Source organism: Martes martes (assembly GCF_963455335.1).
Source record: "Martes martes genome assembly, chromosome: 13".
Taxonomy (NCBI): Eukaryota; Metazoa; Chordata; class Mammalia; order Carnivora; family Mustelidae; genus Martes; species Martes martes.
In genome coordinates this window covers 31,052,019-31,071,724 of record NC_137901.1, presented here as the reverse complement: position 1 = coordinate 31,071,724, position 19,706 = coordinate 31,052,019, and the positions used below count along the sequence as shown (strand labels likewise).

At 35.9% G+C, this 19,706-nt stretch overlaps 1 protein-coding gene across 1 annotated transcript in view; it reads left to right on the top strand.

Moving 5' to 3' along the window:
* PIK3C3 (phosphatidylinositol 3-kinase catalytic subunit type 3) overlaps nt 1–19,706 on the top strand; it is a 138,431-nt gene that overhangs the window by 53,914 nt on the left and 64,811 nt on the right. Inside the window, exons 11-13 of the mRNA XM_080821014.1 lie at nt 6,810–6,964; nt 8,554–8,644; nt 15,350–15,417. Of these exons, the coding sequence (XP_080677140.1) occupies nt 6,810–6,964; nt 8,554–8,644; nt 15,350–15,417 (314 nt within the window). The remainder of the gene's footprint in view (nt 1–6,809; nt 6,965–8,553; nt 8,645–15,349; nt 15,418–19,706) is intronic.

Genomic DNA, 19,706 nt, shown 5'->3' with positions numbered 1-19,706 from the left:
AGGGCTTGAACTCATGACCCTGAGATCAAGACCTGAGTCAAGATCGATTCAGACGCTCAATCGACTGAGCCACCCAGGTGGCCCTGACTGGGTACATTTTAAACTAGAGCCTGATTATAGACTCCTATAGCATATCCCTGCCACCTCTGTGTGTGTGTGTGTGTGTGTGTGTATGTGTAAGGGAGGAGCGGGGAGTGTGTGGAGAGGGAGGGAGAGAGAGATTTTTAGAAGGAAGAGGATATACTAGGTGTGTTTTCAGAAGTAAAATTAAAATATTCCTCCAAGGACTCTTCTGTGAAATGAAAATTTACTTCCTGATCTGTTACATGATAGGACAATCTCTCCCAGGACATTTACCTGGCAGCAGAGCTTGTATTGCTCTGTCTGGAAAAAAGAATTCTAATGAAAAATGGTTTAATGCAGCACCAGCTAGGGAATAATTCAGATCCCCTCTATCAGTCAGTATACAACAAGCCACATTTAATTGCAGCCTTGAAAAGCCCTTGGGGCCTTTAAAGCATAGAGATGCATGGTCATCTTATTCTCCTTCAAACTTCTCCTTTAAACTTTCAGCTGCTGACAATTACATGTATCTGTAGATTTCCTGAAGGTGGTTTTGAATCCTCTGGAAAGCAAAGACTGCAAACTTTATGCTGGCTATTTATATACATATAAAGCCACCAGGGAAGGAGGAACACTCTATGTCGACACAAAGCATTGCTAGATTTTGAATTTTAGTAATTGCTAATAAGATAGAGTAATCCAGCAATTTTGTTTTTACTTATTAATTTTTATATGGTGGATGTCTTTTCCAAACATAACCTAATAGTTTATGCTAGCCTGCAGGACTTATGGGATATGAGATAACTCTTTTCAAGTCTCTAGAGATACATATATATATATGTGTGTGTGTGTATATATATATATATATATATATATATATATATATATGCATGCGTGTGTGTGTGTCTCATGTCATATTATATGTATATCTCATATGTTATATATATTTATATGATATATATATCATATAAAATATGTGAATGTTGACCCCATACAACAAGTAACATCAAAGATCTTTTTTAAAAAAAATCATTTTGAATTCATAGTGGCAAACACAGCATTTACTAAGGTCGATAAGGTTGATGTATGTCTGTATTTAATTATTATAAAATGTAAACAATAAGTAGTGTAGTGAATGTTCACATATAATTTACCCGTCTTCAGCATTTGCCAGCTCATAGCTGGTCTTGTTTCAGCTGTAACACCACTTATTTCCTCTTCTCCATTCCCTACCCTCCATTGGATTATTTGGAGGCAAATCTCAGATATTGTATAATTTTATTGGAATAGGATGTTTTTCACTTTCCTGTTAAAGAGCAATCCTAAGCATTGTGCTTCAGCATATTATCTTTCTTCCTCATTGTCTTTACCGTATCACAACTAAAAATTGAAATGTGGAAATACTGAAATATTTATTTTGAAATTCATTAGAAATTTAAGTAAAATCATTAATTCTCTATGTTTGACATGAGTCATAGAGTTTAGCTAAAAGACTCTGGGCTATAGTCAAGACAGCCTCTCAATGTGGTTTCAGAATTTAAATAGAAAAATTTAAGTCCTCATTTTTTATTGTCTGTCTCAAGTTCCCTCACAGGATTATAAACTAAGTATTTGATTGTCTGTAGTGATAGCCATATTCGTGTAGGTACTGAACTATTTCTAGACCATTTTATAATTTTTGTTATGAGATAGAGGATAATGGTAGAAGCATTGTGTACATTTTAAATTGCAGAATATGGTAGTTTTTTGAGGTCTTTCTTTTTTTTTTTTAAGATTTATTAATTTATTTGAGAGAGAGAGAGAGCTTGCGTGCAAGAGCATGTGGGTGGTGGGGAGCCAGAGGGAGGAGGAGAAGGAAAGAAGCAGACTCCTGGCTGAATGGAGCAGGTTGAGGGGCTAGACCGGAGCTTCGCCCTCATGACCCTAAGATCATGACCTGAGTTGAAATCAAGACTCAGATGCTTAACTGACTGAGCCACCCAGGTGCCCTTTGAGGTTTTAGAGATCTGGATAGCATAAATAGTATGATGGTTAAGTTATCTCTTGATTTTCTTTTCTCTGAACTTAGTTCAGTAATAAATTATATGTAGTCAGCTAAAAAAAGGTCTTTTAATTCTGTTACTACTGATGTATATTAAGATGAATTTTGTCTTTTCTCTGACTTTGTGTCCCTAAATATATGTCTTTGGGAACATCTTACATTGTTCTGTTTCCTATCAAAAAAAAATAATCATAATTGCTGCTTATGTCACTTGACAGCTATGAGGAAAGATTATGTGGGTCATAGTTTTGAAAACTGTACTTATACACATATGCAGAAAGATTGCATGATATTGATATTATGTAAATTTTGTACTAAAATTATTTATATTGTTAAAAATTCACCTTCTTAACTGAGCAGTATAATCTTGGACATTTTCTCATTATCAACAATGTATTTGGTTCCATGAAGTCTGGAAACATAGGCAAATAAATATCAAGGCAAATGATGTCAAGGGCTTGTTTAATCTGCAAAAAAACACACTGTGTTTTTAGATTTTATGGACACCTAAAGATTTACCTTATTTTTTTAAACAGCAGCATAGTGTTTTATTGCAAATTTAATTTATAATTTATATAAACAGTCAGCTTCTTTTGATTTGTATGTTATTTGTATTCTTTTGCTATACTGTATTTTAGTGAACAGACTCATGTATATATTTCTCTGTATTGTTGAAGAAGTAGCTTATATTGGAATTTTTAGGCCAAGAGACACATTCCTTTTACATTTTCCTGATAATCCTCTATAAATCTTTTATTTGGGGACTTGTATCATACTTTAAAAGAATTACAGTTTCTTCACAATAACATTAAGTATGATTGGACAAATCCTTTTCCTGTTTTTCTTTTTTATAATTTTCTTTATTATTTTTATATATTTATTCTTTCCAAGAATTTAAGAATAATTTTTTCATTTTCTTAAACTTCACCAGAATCTTTTTTTTTTTTAGATTTTATTTATTTATTTGACTGAGAGAGAGTGAGAGAGGGAATACAAGCAGAGAGGGAATACAAGAAGGAGAAGCAGGGAAGCCTGATGCGGAGCTTGATCCCAGGACCCTGGGATCATGGTCCTGGGATCATGACCTGGGGCGAAGACAGATACTTAACAACTGAGCCACCCAAGTGCCCCAAAACTCTACCAGAATCTTAAGTGGAATTATATTTAACTTGTATATTATGTTACAAAAAATTGATGAATTTATGATATTAAATCTTCCTTCCTGGAGACATGATTTTTGTATTCATTTAAGTCTTGAAATCTTCAAATTTTATACATTTTAAAAAATAGATTTATTCCCTGACAATTATTGTTACTGTTAGGAACTATCTAACAGTAGTAGGAACTACCCTTTTATCTCTTAGTTAAATGAAAAACTGTGGGCTTTTTTTTTTTTTTTAATATTTTACTTATTTATTTGACTGAGAGAGTACAAGGAGAGGGAAGAGCAGGCAGAGGGAGAGGGATAAGTAGGCTCCCCTCTGAGCAAGGGATCCCGATTTGGGGCTCAATCCCAGGACCCTGGGACCAGGATCTGAGATGAAGGCAGACACTTAGCGGCTGCGCTACCCAGGTGCCCCAAAACTATGTGTTCATATTTATGTTTTATCTAATCACTTCACTGATTTCTGTTGTTAGTTTTTATAGATGTTGGATGATTTAATATATTTTGTGGGTATGGCATTGTGCTGTCTGGAAAACATCAGCATAGCATATATGCTATATATGGAATTTGCTGGTAAATTTCCTAATGTACAGCCACACATTTGTAAAATAAATTTTTTTTTTTTGCTCTTGTTCTCTCTTTTTTTAAGATTTTATTTATTTGTTTGACAGACAGGGATCACAAGTAGGCAGAGAGGCAGGCAGAGAGAGAAGAAGGGAAGCAGGCTCCCGCTGAGCAGAGGGTTTAACCCACTGAGCCGCCCAGGCGCCCCTGTAAAATAAATTTTATCCAATATTTGAATACGTTTCTGAATTTAATTTGCTGATACTCTATTTAGGAATTTTTTAAAAGCCATATTTCTTATTGCTGTGTGGCTCAAAAAGAGATACTCCATAGAATTTGAGGAGGAAGTGGCATTTAAGATAGATATTGAAGGAAGAATGAATTTTCACCATTGGACATGAATTTACATTTTAAGTGGAGAGACCTGTATGAGCAAAGGCAAAGAGAATGAAAAGTAGAGGAAAAATAGAAAGTATTTTACTTTAACAGGAATGTGGGTTGTATGTAGCTAGCTGTTCAGGAAGTAGGATCAGAACCCATGTCCTTCTAACTGTAAATGCCTATATGAAGAATTACTCTTAATTCAATAAAAAATGAGAAGTAAGTGAGCGATTTTTGACATGGAACTTTGCCTGTGCACTCTGAAGCATTAGAATTAACATGTTATCAAGAAGAATGGTGATCACTATCTAGATAATATTCTATAGCTCTTGGGAAATTTTTACTGAATTGCCTCAGTCGGAAACCTGATTTTTTTCTTTTGTTTTACTTGGATGCTTATGTCCTTCATGCTCAGAAGAATTTTATGTTTTTCAAGATGTGACTGTATAATGAGCAAACAGACTTTATACAAATGAAGCGAAGAGCAGTTTGACTATAGAATACCATGCCAACAAATCAGATAGTAATGAGTGACTTAAAAAGAGGAAGGTTTTCTTCTGAATTCCTCCTTCCTAGGGAATTTAATAATGATACAGCCTTTTTGATTTCATGTGGTTAAGTCTTCTACAGTGGAGAAAACGTAACAGGTAATATATTCAGCAGCATTTTTGAAGCATACCTTGATAAGGAAGGCTAGCAGTGAAACTTAGTTACTTATACCTCCTGAGAAGGATACTTGTCATTAAATATATTAATCAATTTTCTGTTATTTAATTCACTTTTTTTTCTTAGAAAAAGCATGCCTATTGCTATTAGATGTCATAAGTCTCAAAAGAATTGTAGGAAATCAGATGTTTATGCTCCAATTAAAAGATGGTTTTTAGAAGCAGAACACTATAGAGGTGCTTTGATACAGAGTCATTTTGTTTTTTTCTGGCCACTGACATCAGTATATTTGAATATGGATGAATAAACCTGTTAACCTCTCATTTAACTTTTTTGTGACAAAATCATATTTAATGGTGAAATCTTGTATGTTATTCTTTGTCAGTATTTAGAAAATGATAAAAATGTCGACTATATTAATGTAAGAAAAAAGTTATTCAAAATGTATAATATGGTATTAAGTAAAGGAAAACAGGTTGTTGGAAGTGGTCTTTGTCCTCATGACATTTGTAATAAACTGGAGAAGACTTTACTCTTGGTCTCAAGAGTAAATAATTTAGCAAATAAATACAAATTCTGTATTTGTTACAAATAGTGAAGGAAAGTGTGGGCCCTCAAGTTTTGACAGGGGATTTTATTTGGTGTGTGGGCTTAAAGAGGAGACTGAAATTGAGGTGTGGTCACCAAGTCTCAAAAATTATCTAATTTTCAGTTTTGAGGTGCTAACTGGGTGAGTGACAACGTAAACGCAACAGTAATGATACTTATAAGACATGTTTTGAGTTTTGTGAATTTCTTCAATTTGTAATTATTTTTAAAATGAGATTTTTGGAATTTTCTTTAAAGTCATTGGGAAGGGCCAAGAGAGTATGACATTTATAGAGAGTATGACAGGAAACATTTCCATCCAAAATATTAAACCTGAAGAGTCTTTTTACATAAAGGAAAACTCAGAAAAGTAAAAAATACTTTGTTAACACTTTGAGTCCTAATTATCCCATTGTTGTCAATAGCAGTATGGGAAATTTAGTCTTAGGTTTTATTTTCTTTAAGCCATTATTGCTAGTTGGCAGAAAAGTAAGCTTTTTCCTTAACCAAGAGTGTTAAAATTAAAATGTCTGTTTTATAGGATTTTTCCATTTAAGAAGTAACCCAAATTCTCCAAAACCTGAGCTTTCAGGGTCAGGGGTTGGGGGGGGTGCGTGGAAGAACTCAAGATTCAAAAAAATCCTAACCAGAAAAGCTTATGAAACAGAAAGTCTTTTAGAACTTGAAAATTTGGAGTTTCTTACGAAATCATAGACATAAAATGCTGTTATCTGATCTATTGTTGACAAAAGGATCCTTCTTTAATTTCTTAATTTTACATGAACCATCTTAATCCTTGTTTTTGTTTTTTGCTTTGCTTTTTGCATATTACTTCAGACAAAGCATTTAGGGGCACCGGGGTGGCCCAGTCTCTTAAGTGTGGGCCTTTGGCTCAGGGCATGACCTCAGGGTCCTGGGATTAAGCCAACTCAGGCAGGGAGCCTGTTTCTCCCTCTCCCTCTGCCTCTCCCCCTGCTTTTGCTCTCTTACTCTCTTTCTTTTTCAAATAAAGAAATACAGTCGTTAAAATTAAAAAAAAAATAAACAAGGCATTTATTGGTCATTTACTCTGTGCCAGGCACTATTCTATGAGTTTCTTCTATTAACTGATTTAATTCTAACAACTGATCTCTAAGGTATATATAATTATGTCCATTTTATAGATGAGGACCCAGTGAGGCACCAAGAGCTTAAATAACCTATAACTTGCCAAAGGTAACACAGCTGATAAGTGGTAGATAAAACTAAACCGTTCTCTTGATATTTAGGAATAAATGATGTCTATAATCCTGTTGCATTTGTTTTTCTAATGTTAGCTTATTTTTTGTGTTTGTTTTCCAGGATTTGTTGATGTACCTATTACAGCTGGTCCAAGCTCTCAAATATGAAAATTTTGATGACATAAAGAATGGATTAGAACCTACCAAGAAGGATAGTCAGGGTTCAGTGTCAGAGAGTGTGTCAAATTCTGGAATAAATTCTGCAGAAATAGATAGGTATGGATATCCAGGAGGACTTATTTTCAAATCTAATAGTCTCCCCCCTTTTCAGGTTTCTTCTCCTTTCCTTTTTCCCCAGATGTACCAAACCCTCGTTGTTACTAAGTTTAAAGTTTCACCAATGAGTGTGGTGTGTGCACTTAGAGAACACAAATTACTATATTGTACAGCAGTGTTTTGCAGGCTGTGGAGTCAGAATACCTAAGTGAAAATCTTCACTCTGCCACTTACTAGCTGTGTAAACTTGTGGAAGGTGCATATTTTCTGTGTGGCCCCAGTTTCTCATCTTAAAAATGGGGATATAATAATAGTAACTGATCTTTGAGGGCTGTTGAAAGATTAAATGAGTTAATATACATAAAGCCTTTAGGATACTGCTCAGGGTTAGATACTGTTATTCAAGCAAAAATAAAGAAAAGGATGGGGCATGTTAGTGGGCTCAAATATTTTATTGTATATGTTATTGGCTACTTTTCACGTTCTTAGTAGTTACAATAAAAAAATGTCATGGTATGTGAATTAAAAGCTGTTAACAATAATAACAACAACTAAGAACTCACACCTCTGTAGCAAACACTTTGAGGTGGTACACATACATTAACTCATTTTACTAATCCTCTCAAGTAGGTGTTCATATCCCTTATTTAGAGATGGAGGACTGAACAAGAGGTTAATTGTCCAGAGTCTTCTATCCTGCAAATGGTAGAGTTGACTCCAAAGCTCATGTTGTTTATGTATTGCCATTTTGTTTTTCATGAAGTCTTAAAATTAGACATAAATAGGAACCTTTAGGTGAGAAACCTGAGGCTCAATAATAAAAAAATTATGTTGTGAAGGTCATGAGATTTGTTAATGACAGATGAGGTCTAGAATTCAGGTTTCCTGAATTACTCCAACTATTATAATTATCACATGGGCTCCATTGTATTTCTGAATTTTTCATTATGATTATGATACTGCTGTTTTTTATCATCTCTATTTTATTTGATGAAGAACTGAAAAATGGGAAATACCATTTTTTTCTTCTCTAGGCCGCTTTATATTTTTCTGTTTTTAAGAGAAGATACCCCATTAGTTTGTCTCCCACCATACTTTGGAGGTCTTCAGTCTCTAGTCATGTTTGCTTATTTACCTTCCTCCTCCCTTATGTCACCTAGAATATTTTACTAGAAGTCTTTTAAGATTTTATGATAAGATGTGAAATGTAACCCAGTATTTCCCAAATTATGGTCTGCTGGTCACTAGTTTATGTTTTTTAAAAAGATAAAAGAGGATGGGATGATCTTGTGGCCAGATATGTTTGGGAGATGCTGGTTTAAATTAAAATGGGCTTTTAAAAAAACTGCAGTACTTACCAAAAACCTGTAATATACCAGGTTGCACAAAAATCTTCCAAGAGGCTGTTACCCATATATTTTGACTGTAGGCTTTTTCTAGGACATAATGTGACTCTAGTGTTGCACAGAACATGCTTTACAAGTGATGCTTTAATCAGACACAACTGAGGTGAACTGTGCTAAAAAAAAAATGTGTATCTTACAGACAGAATTTTTGGCATATCAATGATACCTCCTTTATCTTTTCAGCTCCCAAATTATAACCAGCCCTCTTCCTCCAGTGTCTTCTCCTCCTCCTGCAACTAAAACAAAGGACAGTTCAGATGGTGAAAATCTAGAGGTGAGTACAAAGTTCTCAAGTTTCCTACAGGAGCTGTCTTAACAGATAAACATTTTATCTTAGTCTTTAAAAATTTATTTTGATTCATAAACTAAATATTACAACTTTATTAAATAACTTGTTTTATGATACATGTTTATGACTTCTCCTTTCAGCAAAAAGTGCCATGATCTTCATTCAAGGCATTTTATTTGTGCTTTGGGTATATAAATGGATTAATATGCAATATGAAAATAAACTGGGCTTAAATATTTTATTAAGGAAACTCAGAATATTTATTGTTGGCAAATTTATGGACATTACTGTAATTGTTAGTGTTTGTGATTACATTGTAGAAAATGTATGACTTTCATACTAGGGGTTATATACTAAGTAGTTGTTCTTAACTCATAGAGAAAAATTAAGTGAAAGCTTTCTAAATAATTAGACTGATTTTTGAGGGTACAGGTCAAATAGGCTATTACTACTCTGAGAGATACATTTGGAAGTACATTTGCAGAAGCTGATATAGTATGTTCTTGAATTTCTCCCTAAGACTTCTTTTTTTTTTTTTTTTAAAGATTATTTATTTATTTATTTGACAGAGATCACAAGTAGGCAGAGAGGCAGGCAGAGAGAGAGGAGGAAGCAGGCTCCCTGCCGTGCAGAGAGCCCGATGCGGGGCTCGATCCCAGGACCCTGGGATCATGACCTGAGCCAAAGGCAGAGGCTTTAACCCACTGAGCCACCCAGGCGCCCCCTCCCTAAGACTTCTAATTTGAGAACCTTTCTCACCTCTGATGTTGAAAACAAATAATATATACTTTGATACTAGAAGGTAAAGTTGATTTAAAAATATATGTATATATGTATTGCATTTAGTCAAATTTTAGAAGTTAGTGTTGATGACTGAATGACTCTTGCGTTTATCACTGTTAACCAGAGTTTAATATCTGCCTACCTCTTGATACAAGAGAAAATACTGAAAAAAGAATTTTAAATTACAGGGTCATAGAATCCTTAAAGGAGCTCTTTAAGAAACCATTCAGCTCCAGTTTAATTGTTTTACCTTTTCAAATCTAAGGTATGAATATACTGATTCAGTAATTCATTCTTTCGCACATATGTTTTGAGCTCTTATTATTAGAAATATTCAAGGTACTGGCGGTAGAGAACAAAATGGTCAAAATCTTTGTCTTCCTGGAGCTTACATTCTAGTCTTTTGTGCTGATAGTAGTCAATAATATTTATATATAGTAGAAGACATAATGATATCTTCTTTCTTTCTTTTTTTTTTTTTTTAAAGATTTTATTTATTTATTTGACAGAGAGAGATCACAAGTAGGCAGAGAGGCAGGCAGAGAGAGAGAGAGAGGGAAGCAGGCTCCCTGCTGAGCAGAGAGCCCTATGTGGGACTCGATCCCAGGACCCTGAGATCATGACCTGAGCCGAAGGCAGTGGCTTAACCCACTGAGCCACCCAGGCGCCCTGATATCTTCTTTCTAAGGAGAAAAATAAACCAGAAGATGATGGGGGGTATTGGGTAGGGTTAGAGAGTTGCATTTTTGAAAAGTGGTCAGGGAAGGCCTCCCTGGAAAAGTGGCATCTTTTGTAAAGGTGATATAGGTGAGGGAATAACCATGTGACTGGTCTGGGGAAAGGAGTATATTAGGCAGAGGGAACAGCAAATATAGAGGACTGAGGACCAGAGCTTAAGTGTGAGAAACAGCAGAGAATGCCTGGCTCTGGCGAGTGGCAGAAGGGAGCATGGTAAAAGAATGAGTCAGAGAGCAGGAGTCAAGCAGGGTCTTGGAGGCCATGTTATCAAATGGCTTTTACTTAGAAGCTGTTGAAATAATCTATGTGAGACTTGTTGGTGGCTTCAACTAGGGTAGTTTACATTGAAGATTGTTTGAAGTGATTGGATTTTGAATGTTATATTCAGAATACAGTTTTACACAGTATGACTCAGAACTTTTAGACTAAAAATAAAAATAGTTTTAATTTATTTCTGATTTTTCTTTTGTGACTGTTGAACCTGTTATTACTCAATGATTAAGCCATTTTGCCTTTTCTCAGCTGAATAGTTCTATAAAGGGTTTAAGTAATTCAAGCTATCTGAGAAAGCACTAGGATTCATTTTGAGTACTTTTCCCTCCACTGCCCCCAGCAGAGTAATAATAATATTGTATAAGCAGTCATCACCTTTAAGAGACCTGTAAACAATTCAGTGTTTGGAAATATCAGGTGGCATCTGACCAAGCTGAAATTCCCCTGATTATCACTGCAGATACCAATATTCTTGTCTCCTCTCTGACACCTGAGGATTGTCTTGCTTTCTCCCCCTTTCCTTTCCCTGTTCTTGGAGTTTTAGGAAACCACTGTTCATATGTGGCCAAATATTAGAAAGAAGATAGACACTCGAGTCTCATTGCTCAGATATGGTCATTTTCCATAAATTCCCAGGGTTCTTGAAAAGAAGATATATTCCCCAGTTGTTGGGTACAACATTGTACATATGTCACTAGGGCAAGCTCATTCATTGTGTTAATGAACCCTTTCCTGATGTTTTTTTGTGCCTGATCTCTTAAGAATTAGGGTAGAATTCCCCCTGTATGATGGTGGAATTGTCAGTTTCTCCTCCTTTTTCTGTTGATGTTTGCTTTCAATATTTTGAAACTATTTTATTAGGTGCATTCAAGTATATTGAATCTTTTATCACTGTTTATTAGTATAATATATTGACTCATATTTTTTGCTTTAAAGTCTGATTTGTCTGATAGTAATAGAATTTTGTCTTGGTTAGTATACATTGGTATACTTTTTAGTCCTTTTTTTTTTTTTAAAGATTTTGTTTATTTATTTGACAGAGAGAGAGATCACAAGTAGGCAGAGAGGCAGGCAGAGAGAGAGGGAGAAGCAGGCTCCCTGCTGAGCAGAGAGCCTGATGTGGGGCTCAATCCCAGGATCCTGAGATCCTGACCTGAGCCGAAGGCAGAGGCTTAACCCACTGAGCCATCGAGGCGCCCCAACTTTTTAGTCCTTTCATTTCAGTATTTCTAGGGCCTTGTATGTAGGTTTATCTCTTATATATTATATAAGGATATGTATGTAATATATATTACATATATATGTATATGTATATATAAGGATATATATATCTCCTATATATTAGGTTTATCTTTAATACAGTGTAACACTGTTGTCTTTTTTTTTTTTTTTTAGATTTTATTTATTTGAGACAGAGAAAGAGAGAGCATAAGAGTGTGGGCACAAAGAGGGGAAGGGGCAGAGGGAAGAGGAGAAGCAATCTCCCCACTGAGCAGGAAGCCTGATGTGGGGCTCATCCCAGGACCCTGGATCATGACCTGAGCCATGGCTGACCCTTACTAACTGAGCCATCCAGGTGCCCCAGCACTGTTCTCTTAACCAAACTTCTTCCCCATTTTTATTGTGATTAGAGCTATACTTGGATTGATTTCATCATCATAAATGGTGGTACTTTCTATTCTTATATATTTTTCTCTTGCCTGTATTTGCCTGGATCCCCTCCTTATGCTTTGTCTCTTTCCTCACCTTGAAGGTTATATTGTCTCTACCAATTCTTTTATTGGCTATGCTAGATATTTTAACATCCATCCTTTAAATTTGGCATAAGAAGTATTATCCTTTCCCAAAACAGTATACCTCTGTACTTGTATGTCACTTTTACCCAGTGACTTCGTTCTAGCTTATTTAACTCCCTAATTAGATAATATTATTGTATACGATCAGTAACTATTTAGAGGTTTTACCATTTCTTTTTATATCTCTGACCTTCAATATTAGATCATTTTCTTTTTTCCTAAAGCACATTTTTTTTTCTTCTGGTTGTTTTAAAGTTTTAAAAATTGCTCACCCAAATTGAGTCTAAAAATTTATATTACAGGTTTCTTGTTTCACATGTTTTTTTTTTTTTAAAGATTTTATATATTTATTAGAGAGAAAGAGCATGAGTAGGGGGAGAGGCAAAGGGAGAGGGAGAAGCAGACTTCCTGCTGTGTGGGGAGCCCGATGTGGGATTCAGTCCCAGGACCCTGAGATCATGACCTGAGGTAAAGTCAGATGCTCAATCGACTGAACCACCCAGGCTCCCTTCACAGGTGTTCTTACTTTTTTTTTAATTATTATTTTTAAAGATTTTATTTATTTGACAGTGAGAGAGGGACCATAAGCAGGGAGAGTAGGAGAGGGAGAAGCAGACTCCCTGCTGACGTGGGGCTCGATCCCAGGACGCTGGGATCATGATCTGAGCTGAAGGCAGATGCTCAGACTTAAAGACTAAGCTACAGGTGCCCCAATGTTTTTACATTTAATTCTTCCCTGTCTATGCTCTATAAATAGTTCTTTAATAAAAAATAGTATCAAATGCTATCTGTGTTTTCTATTTCAATATATATATATAATATATATAAAATTATATAGACGTGTAATATCCTTCTCATAAAGTCAAAGATAAACTTTAGGCTTAGATTCTACCTGTTAAATTCATGGATTCATTACCATGGCTTTCTGACTGAGGCATCTCCCTACTGGGCTTTTAAATGTTTCACATTTAAAATCTAGTGCTAAGGTTTTAGCTCTAAAATTAGAGATAAGATTCTTGCCACTTCTGAAAGCACTGGCAAATATGCTTTGTGATAATAACCTTTTATTACTTTAGCTTACTTTCTGAAATACCCCCACCACTTAGAAAGTTCTAATTCATTGATCTCTACCCCTTTCTTTGTTCATCAGCCCCCTTCAGTATTTGCTTTCCTCTGAATATAGCTTTAATCCCATGGCTCAGCTTTATTATCATTCTTTTATAAGCACTTTCAGTTCTCCTGGTGAAATCTCAGCCCTTGATAAGCCTAATGAATTACATAATTGTTCTATGCCTGACTATTGCTGAAGGAAGCACATAGCCTAGCATGTTGGCATCACTGTAAGTAAATTCATGATTGTAGACATCAGGGGGATACTCAACACTGTCTGCCATCTTACATTTCTCTGGGTGGGTTGCTCTCCCTACTCTGTAGTGACTCTGTCTTACTTTTTCTGTTCTGTCCTTTATGCCCTGCTTCATACTAATGGAAACAAATAGAAGTCACTAGGTAAGAATGGTCTGTTTCCCATCACCAGATGGGAACCTAATCCTTTTTCATTCTTTCCTTCCGTTTTCTTATACAGAAGAAATATAACTGTCCTCAAAGATATACTCTCTTCTCCTGGTAGAAATATTCAAATAAAATTCAGAAACATAACAAATCAAAACAAAAATTCTCCCTTGACACCACATCCTTTGAAATAGCACCTTATTTTCTTACTTCCCTTTAAATAAGATCAATCTTCTAAAAGGAGTTGTTCATACATACTGATTCTTCTTCCTTTTTTTTTTTTTTCCCCAGTCTTTAATCCACATCATTTGGGCCCTTTCCTCCCATTTTTAACTGAAAACTTACTTTGCTAAAGTAGGAAATGACTTTAATGTTTGCAATTATGTATACTCAGTTCCTGTTTGCAGTATTCAGCAAAGTAAATGGCTCCCTTCTTGAAGGACTTTTCTCATGGTTAAGAAGTTACCATAAGGCCTGTGTTTTCCTCCCCAGCTCTCTGGCTGTGCCTTCTCAGTTTCCTTTGTCAGCACTTTCTTTGTGGCCTGACATCTTAATGTTCCTCAAGGTCCTCTTCTATTCTCAATTTATACTCTTGCCCAAGGCTGCACTGATAAACTCAAATTTATATGTCTTGCACATTTCTCTCATCTGAGTTCTAAATTCATATATCCAGAACCCTACTTGATCTCCATTGTATAACTGACAGGCATTTCGAAGTTAATATTTCAAAATACAACTCTCTCCCCACACTCCAGCCTGTTCCTCAGTTGGAATTTTCCATCCATGACACAGCAAATCAGCCCATTTGCTAAATCCGTGAATTTAGGAGTTGTTCTCAATTCTTTTCTTTCCTTCCTCCCTCCTCTAACATCAGCAAGTCTTATTAATTATACTTCCCAAATGTTTTAAAAATCCGTCTATTTCTCTCCTCTGTTCCCCGGGTTCACTTTTGTAGACTCCTGTAATAGCTCTCTAACTGATCTCAGGCCTCTACTTCTCAGAGCTGCTGGAGTCGTTTTCATAAAATGGAAATCAGATCATCTCACTCTCCTGCTTAAGATCTTTTGTTCAGTATCCATTGCTTTGCAAACAAAATCCATACTCAATAGTGTGACCTTAAAGGTCTTGCACAATTGGGTTTTGCCTACCTTTTTAGCCTCCTTTACTTTCATGTTCACCGTATTTTAGCTACAGTGGGCCTTTTTAAAATTTCTTGAACAGTCAAGTTTAGGGCCTCTGTCCATAGTGTCATTTTGGTCTTGCCTAATATCACATTCCCATTGCTGCCTTTTGTGACCTCCTGATCTAAATTATTTCCATGAATTTCTTTGATGTCTCTCTTCCCCATTAAATGTTAAACTTCAGTAGGGCAAGTATCTCTTTGAACCATGGTGTCCTTAGCCTCTCGTATAGTGCCTAATTTAGAATAAATATTGGATGTAAGTATGGAGGGATAGATAAATGTGTAAAAATCTGATCTGTGACAAGAGATACTTAGATGAAAACTGATAGACAAATGTAGACTCTTTTTTTCCCCCTTGTTAATAGCAGATGGTAATAAATATACATTTCTTTTAATTCTTTTCAGCAAGATCTCTGCACCTTCTTGATATCAAGAGCCTGCAAAAACTCAACACTGGCTAATTATTTATACTGGTATGTGAAATAACTTTCTTTTTTTATTTTCTGTACTGGTTAGGACTATTTTTTCCCATACTATAAACATAAAGGTGATTTAAAATAAGGTATGAAAAGTCATCAAACCCCTGAATGTAGTATTTACATCTATCTGGCTGTATTTCTTTACCACTGTGTTCATGGAAATGCTTGTTAGCACTGTGGTTTCTCTCCCCTTCACTGACTTTCCAGGATCCAAGATAGAACTGGGTAAGGTAATAGGTTTTACAGTTTGATATCTATTTGCCTCTTATGCTATTTAAGTAGTGTAAGTATGATTCCTCACAATCCTTCAGGAGTGTGTGTTTTCACGTTGTTTACCACAGTATTGGAATCATGCAAAAACAGGAAGCTGGAATTTGAAGGTACTTCTCTCATGGATGAGGAAACTGAGGCAGAGGCATGATGTTGGTGAACCTGGAATCTCAGTTAGAATTAGATCGTTTATTTAGCACTTTGCTCTTTTCAGAGTACTTTCAGTGACCTCTTCTCCCTTGTTCTCGTGAAGTTAAATGGGGCAAGTAGAAGTGTCTCTGTTTGACATGAGAAGGTTTCCTGAATGAGGCGAAGGCAAGGGCAACTAAGACTAGTTGTTAATCACTCTTTTTACTTAGAAAAGTTTACTTGGCATTTCTCATAGTACCACATAGCTACTGTTTTCTTTTAATGTAATTTCTTGCTTCCTAATGTTCTCCATATTCCAGTCTGAATTCTTAAGTGTATGCTCACTGGTGTTATGGAATATTTACTCATGAACATTTAAGTAAATATTTAAAAAGAAATTAAGAAAATATAGCACTAAACATGTTGCCGAGTTTTGGGGTGAGCTTCTTAGTATTTTAAAATTAAGATTTTATATTTTTAAAAATCATTTTCTGAGAATTCCTTCATAGGTATTTTTATTTTCTTGCAATATTCATGAAAAGTTTTCTCTGGCTCAGAATTTATAGTCTAGAGTAGTCACTACTGTAGGAGCTCTATGTGTATATACTGATTATGTGGTGTTTTAAAATTATGTATTTTTCAGTTTTGACTGTAGAAGAGATTTCATTGTAAAATCTGAAATTAGTTGTGATAGAACCTTTGATCTCTTATTTCAAGTAGGTAAGAGTTTTAAAACCATTCTGAAAGCAGCTAAACAGTAGGAAACCTATTAGATGAGCAATTTCCAGCAAGGCAACAGTTTCCATTCAGAAAGAGTGCTTTGTTTTCTCCATAGACAGTAAACAAAGTGCAGCTCCAACTCCCAGTCTTATAAGCATTCCATCAAACTTAGATTTGATTTGTGTTTTCCCACTGTATCTCTGATTCATTGAAGCAATAGCATGTGCTATGTCTGCTCCTTCTCTGAGGAGTAATTGCTTTTCCTGTATTTACAGTCTGCATATTACATATTCAGAAATACTCATGGGGAGAAAAAAGCTATTGATGTGGGCTTCTGACATTGGTAGACACTGCTTTTGTGAGTGTCCGGTGAAAATATGGAAAATAATTTCAGTAGTTGGCTTAAAATGATCATTCGCTTCCTTTGAACATGGACAGAGTAGTATAAAAATATTAATCAAGTGTAACAATTTAAAGGGCTCTCATTCTAAGAGTGTTCTGATTATAACAAATGCATTAAAATAAAAATTTTAATTGATTGTGCTGTTTCTTTCTGAACCTTTGAATTTCCCTTTTCATTTGTTCCCTTTCCAGTGATTTAAATGGGATTCCTGCTATAGCTGAATCCTTAGGGGCCTATAGTTGTGCAGACAATCCTTTTAAAATGAAGAGTGTCAACCTTTTAAGCCACAGAGGGGAGTTATAGTCTCCAATCTGTAAAGTGTTGGGCATCAGGATCTATAAATCGTTCCAGTTTTTTATTTTTATAGCTGTTCCAGTATGTTGAAATTGAAAGTAAACTTTGGATGCTTTGACATGTTTTTCTATAACTTTTAAGACCTTTCAAGGTAATAAAGGTTATTTACCCCACAAAATGGAATTGCCAGGAAGCAGGTAGCCTACTGCAGTCATCTTACAATGGGTACCTGGACAGTTCTGTCTCATTTCTACTTGAAGATGATAGGTTTCAAGGGAATATCTTAGAGTGCTTTGTAGAATCTACTTACTGCTGTGAACTGAGAATTCAGAAATGATTCAAATCTAGGTCTTTTAGTCTTGTTCTAAATTTGTCCTTCATATTTGGAGATGACATTGTCATTTGTATTTTTAGATGGACTTTTCTTTATGCAGCAGAACTTTGGCTTGGAAGATTTTTTGACCTTTATCATGAGCATCAGTATAGACCCTCAGTCATAGGAAATAGCTGTGATCATTGTGTTAACTTCATGGTTAGTCAGGGAGACCTGAACAAAAGCAGTGGAGCCTGTATGTTCTGGTCATCTCTATTACCCATTTAGAACTGAATTTCTGTGTAAACACAGAAAAGGACAATATACTAAGGTAATGGAGATAGTGAAGGACTTTAAAGGATGGAAAGGTCTGAATAGGATTTGAATAGGACTGTATATTGACAGTTTCATTGTTTAGAATCACTGTCTATTTAACATTCCTAGGTGGTATCCTGAAATGACCAAACATTCTGGAATACTGCAACTGGGAAATAAGAGTTTCTCTTAACTGTTCTTAGCTTATTCATCTAGAATAGAGCTGTCTGATGAAACTTTCTGCAGTGATGGAAATTATCCATAATGCTGCACATATGGCTACTAAGTGCCTGAAATACAGAGTGTGTGATTGAAAAACTGAATTTTTAATTTTTATTTAATTTTAATTAATTTTATTATTATTATTATTTTTAGATTTTTATTTATTTATTTGACAGACAGAGATCACAAGTAGGCAGAGAGGCAGGCAGAGAGAGAGGAAGGGAAGCAGGCTCCCCGCTGAGCGGAGAGCCCGATGTGGGGCTCGATTCCAGGACCCTGAGACCATGACCCAATCCGAAGGCAGAGGCTTTAACCCACTGAGCCACCCAGGTGCCCCTATTTATTATTTTTTTAAGTGTTTGTTCATTTATTTGACAGATGGAGATCACAAGTAGGCAGAGAGGCAGGCGCAGAGAGAGGTGGGGAGGCAGGCTCCCCTCTGAGCAGAGAGCCCCATGCAGGGCTTGATCCCAGGACCCTGGGATCATGACCTGAGCCAAAGGCAGAGGCTTTAACCTACTGAGCCACCCAGGCGCCCCTAATTAATTTTACTTTAAATAGTCATATGTTCCTTCCTTCCTTGCTTCCTACCTTCCTTCCTTCCTTCCATCCATACTTCCTTCCTCCTTTCCTTCCCTTCAGAGAGTGGGGAGAAAGGGAGAGAGAGAATCTTAAGCAGGTTCCATGCCCAGTATGGAGCCTGATGCAGGGCTTGATCTCACAACCCTGAGATCATGATCTGAGCCGAAGTCAAGAGCTGGATGCTTAACTAGCTGAGCCACCCAGGTGCCCCTCTAGAACGCTTTCTTGATTCAAGATTCAAGAATGTCTTCTTGAAATTTTGGCTTAGAACTCCTTTTGGGAACATGATATGGTAGAAATAGTGTCATGGTTCAATTCCTCATTCTACTTTACAGAGAATTCTAGGCTATACAACTCTAGGGCTTTAAACAGCTGCTAGTATGGTAAACCTTCATAGTGGGAAGTCAAGAGAGGAAAGGTTTTACTTTTTTGAACCCTTAAAATATTTCTGTGTATAAGACTGTTATGGGTATGTCAGGGGCTATTGAAAAATTTTAAGATGTGGCCTGTGGCATCAGTTTCTTTATAACATATGAGGGGAACTAAGAGTTAAACAATGTGAAACAGTTTGGTAACTTCAACACAAGTTGTCTCCTCGGCTTCTTCTAGGAAGTCTGAGAAGGAGAGACTTGTCAGGGTCTGTGGAGACTTCCTAGAAGAGATAAAATGTCTCCTGTACTTGAAGGGTGAGTAGGAGATGGGAAGGTATTTCTGAACATCATTGCAACCTGAGCAAAAGTACCAAGTGGATGCATATACTAGGAGTGGTTAGGGACCTGACCTGACTGCAGTGTGTGTGCATAAATTGAGGATAGTGGAAGTTTGAATCCGATGCTGGGGCCACAAAATCTATGTTAAACTGGTAGATAAGAGAATCATTGGTGTTAATAGAGGTGGGACATTATGAAGATAGTTTAAAGAAAAAAAAATTTAGGATGATTTTATTGAGCAATAACAGGTTTCTTGTTATAGTTGGAGAGGCCAGGTAATAGGTTATCTGCTGGTTGATTCCAGATGGGACTGGATAGTAGTACA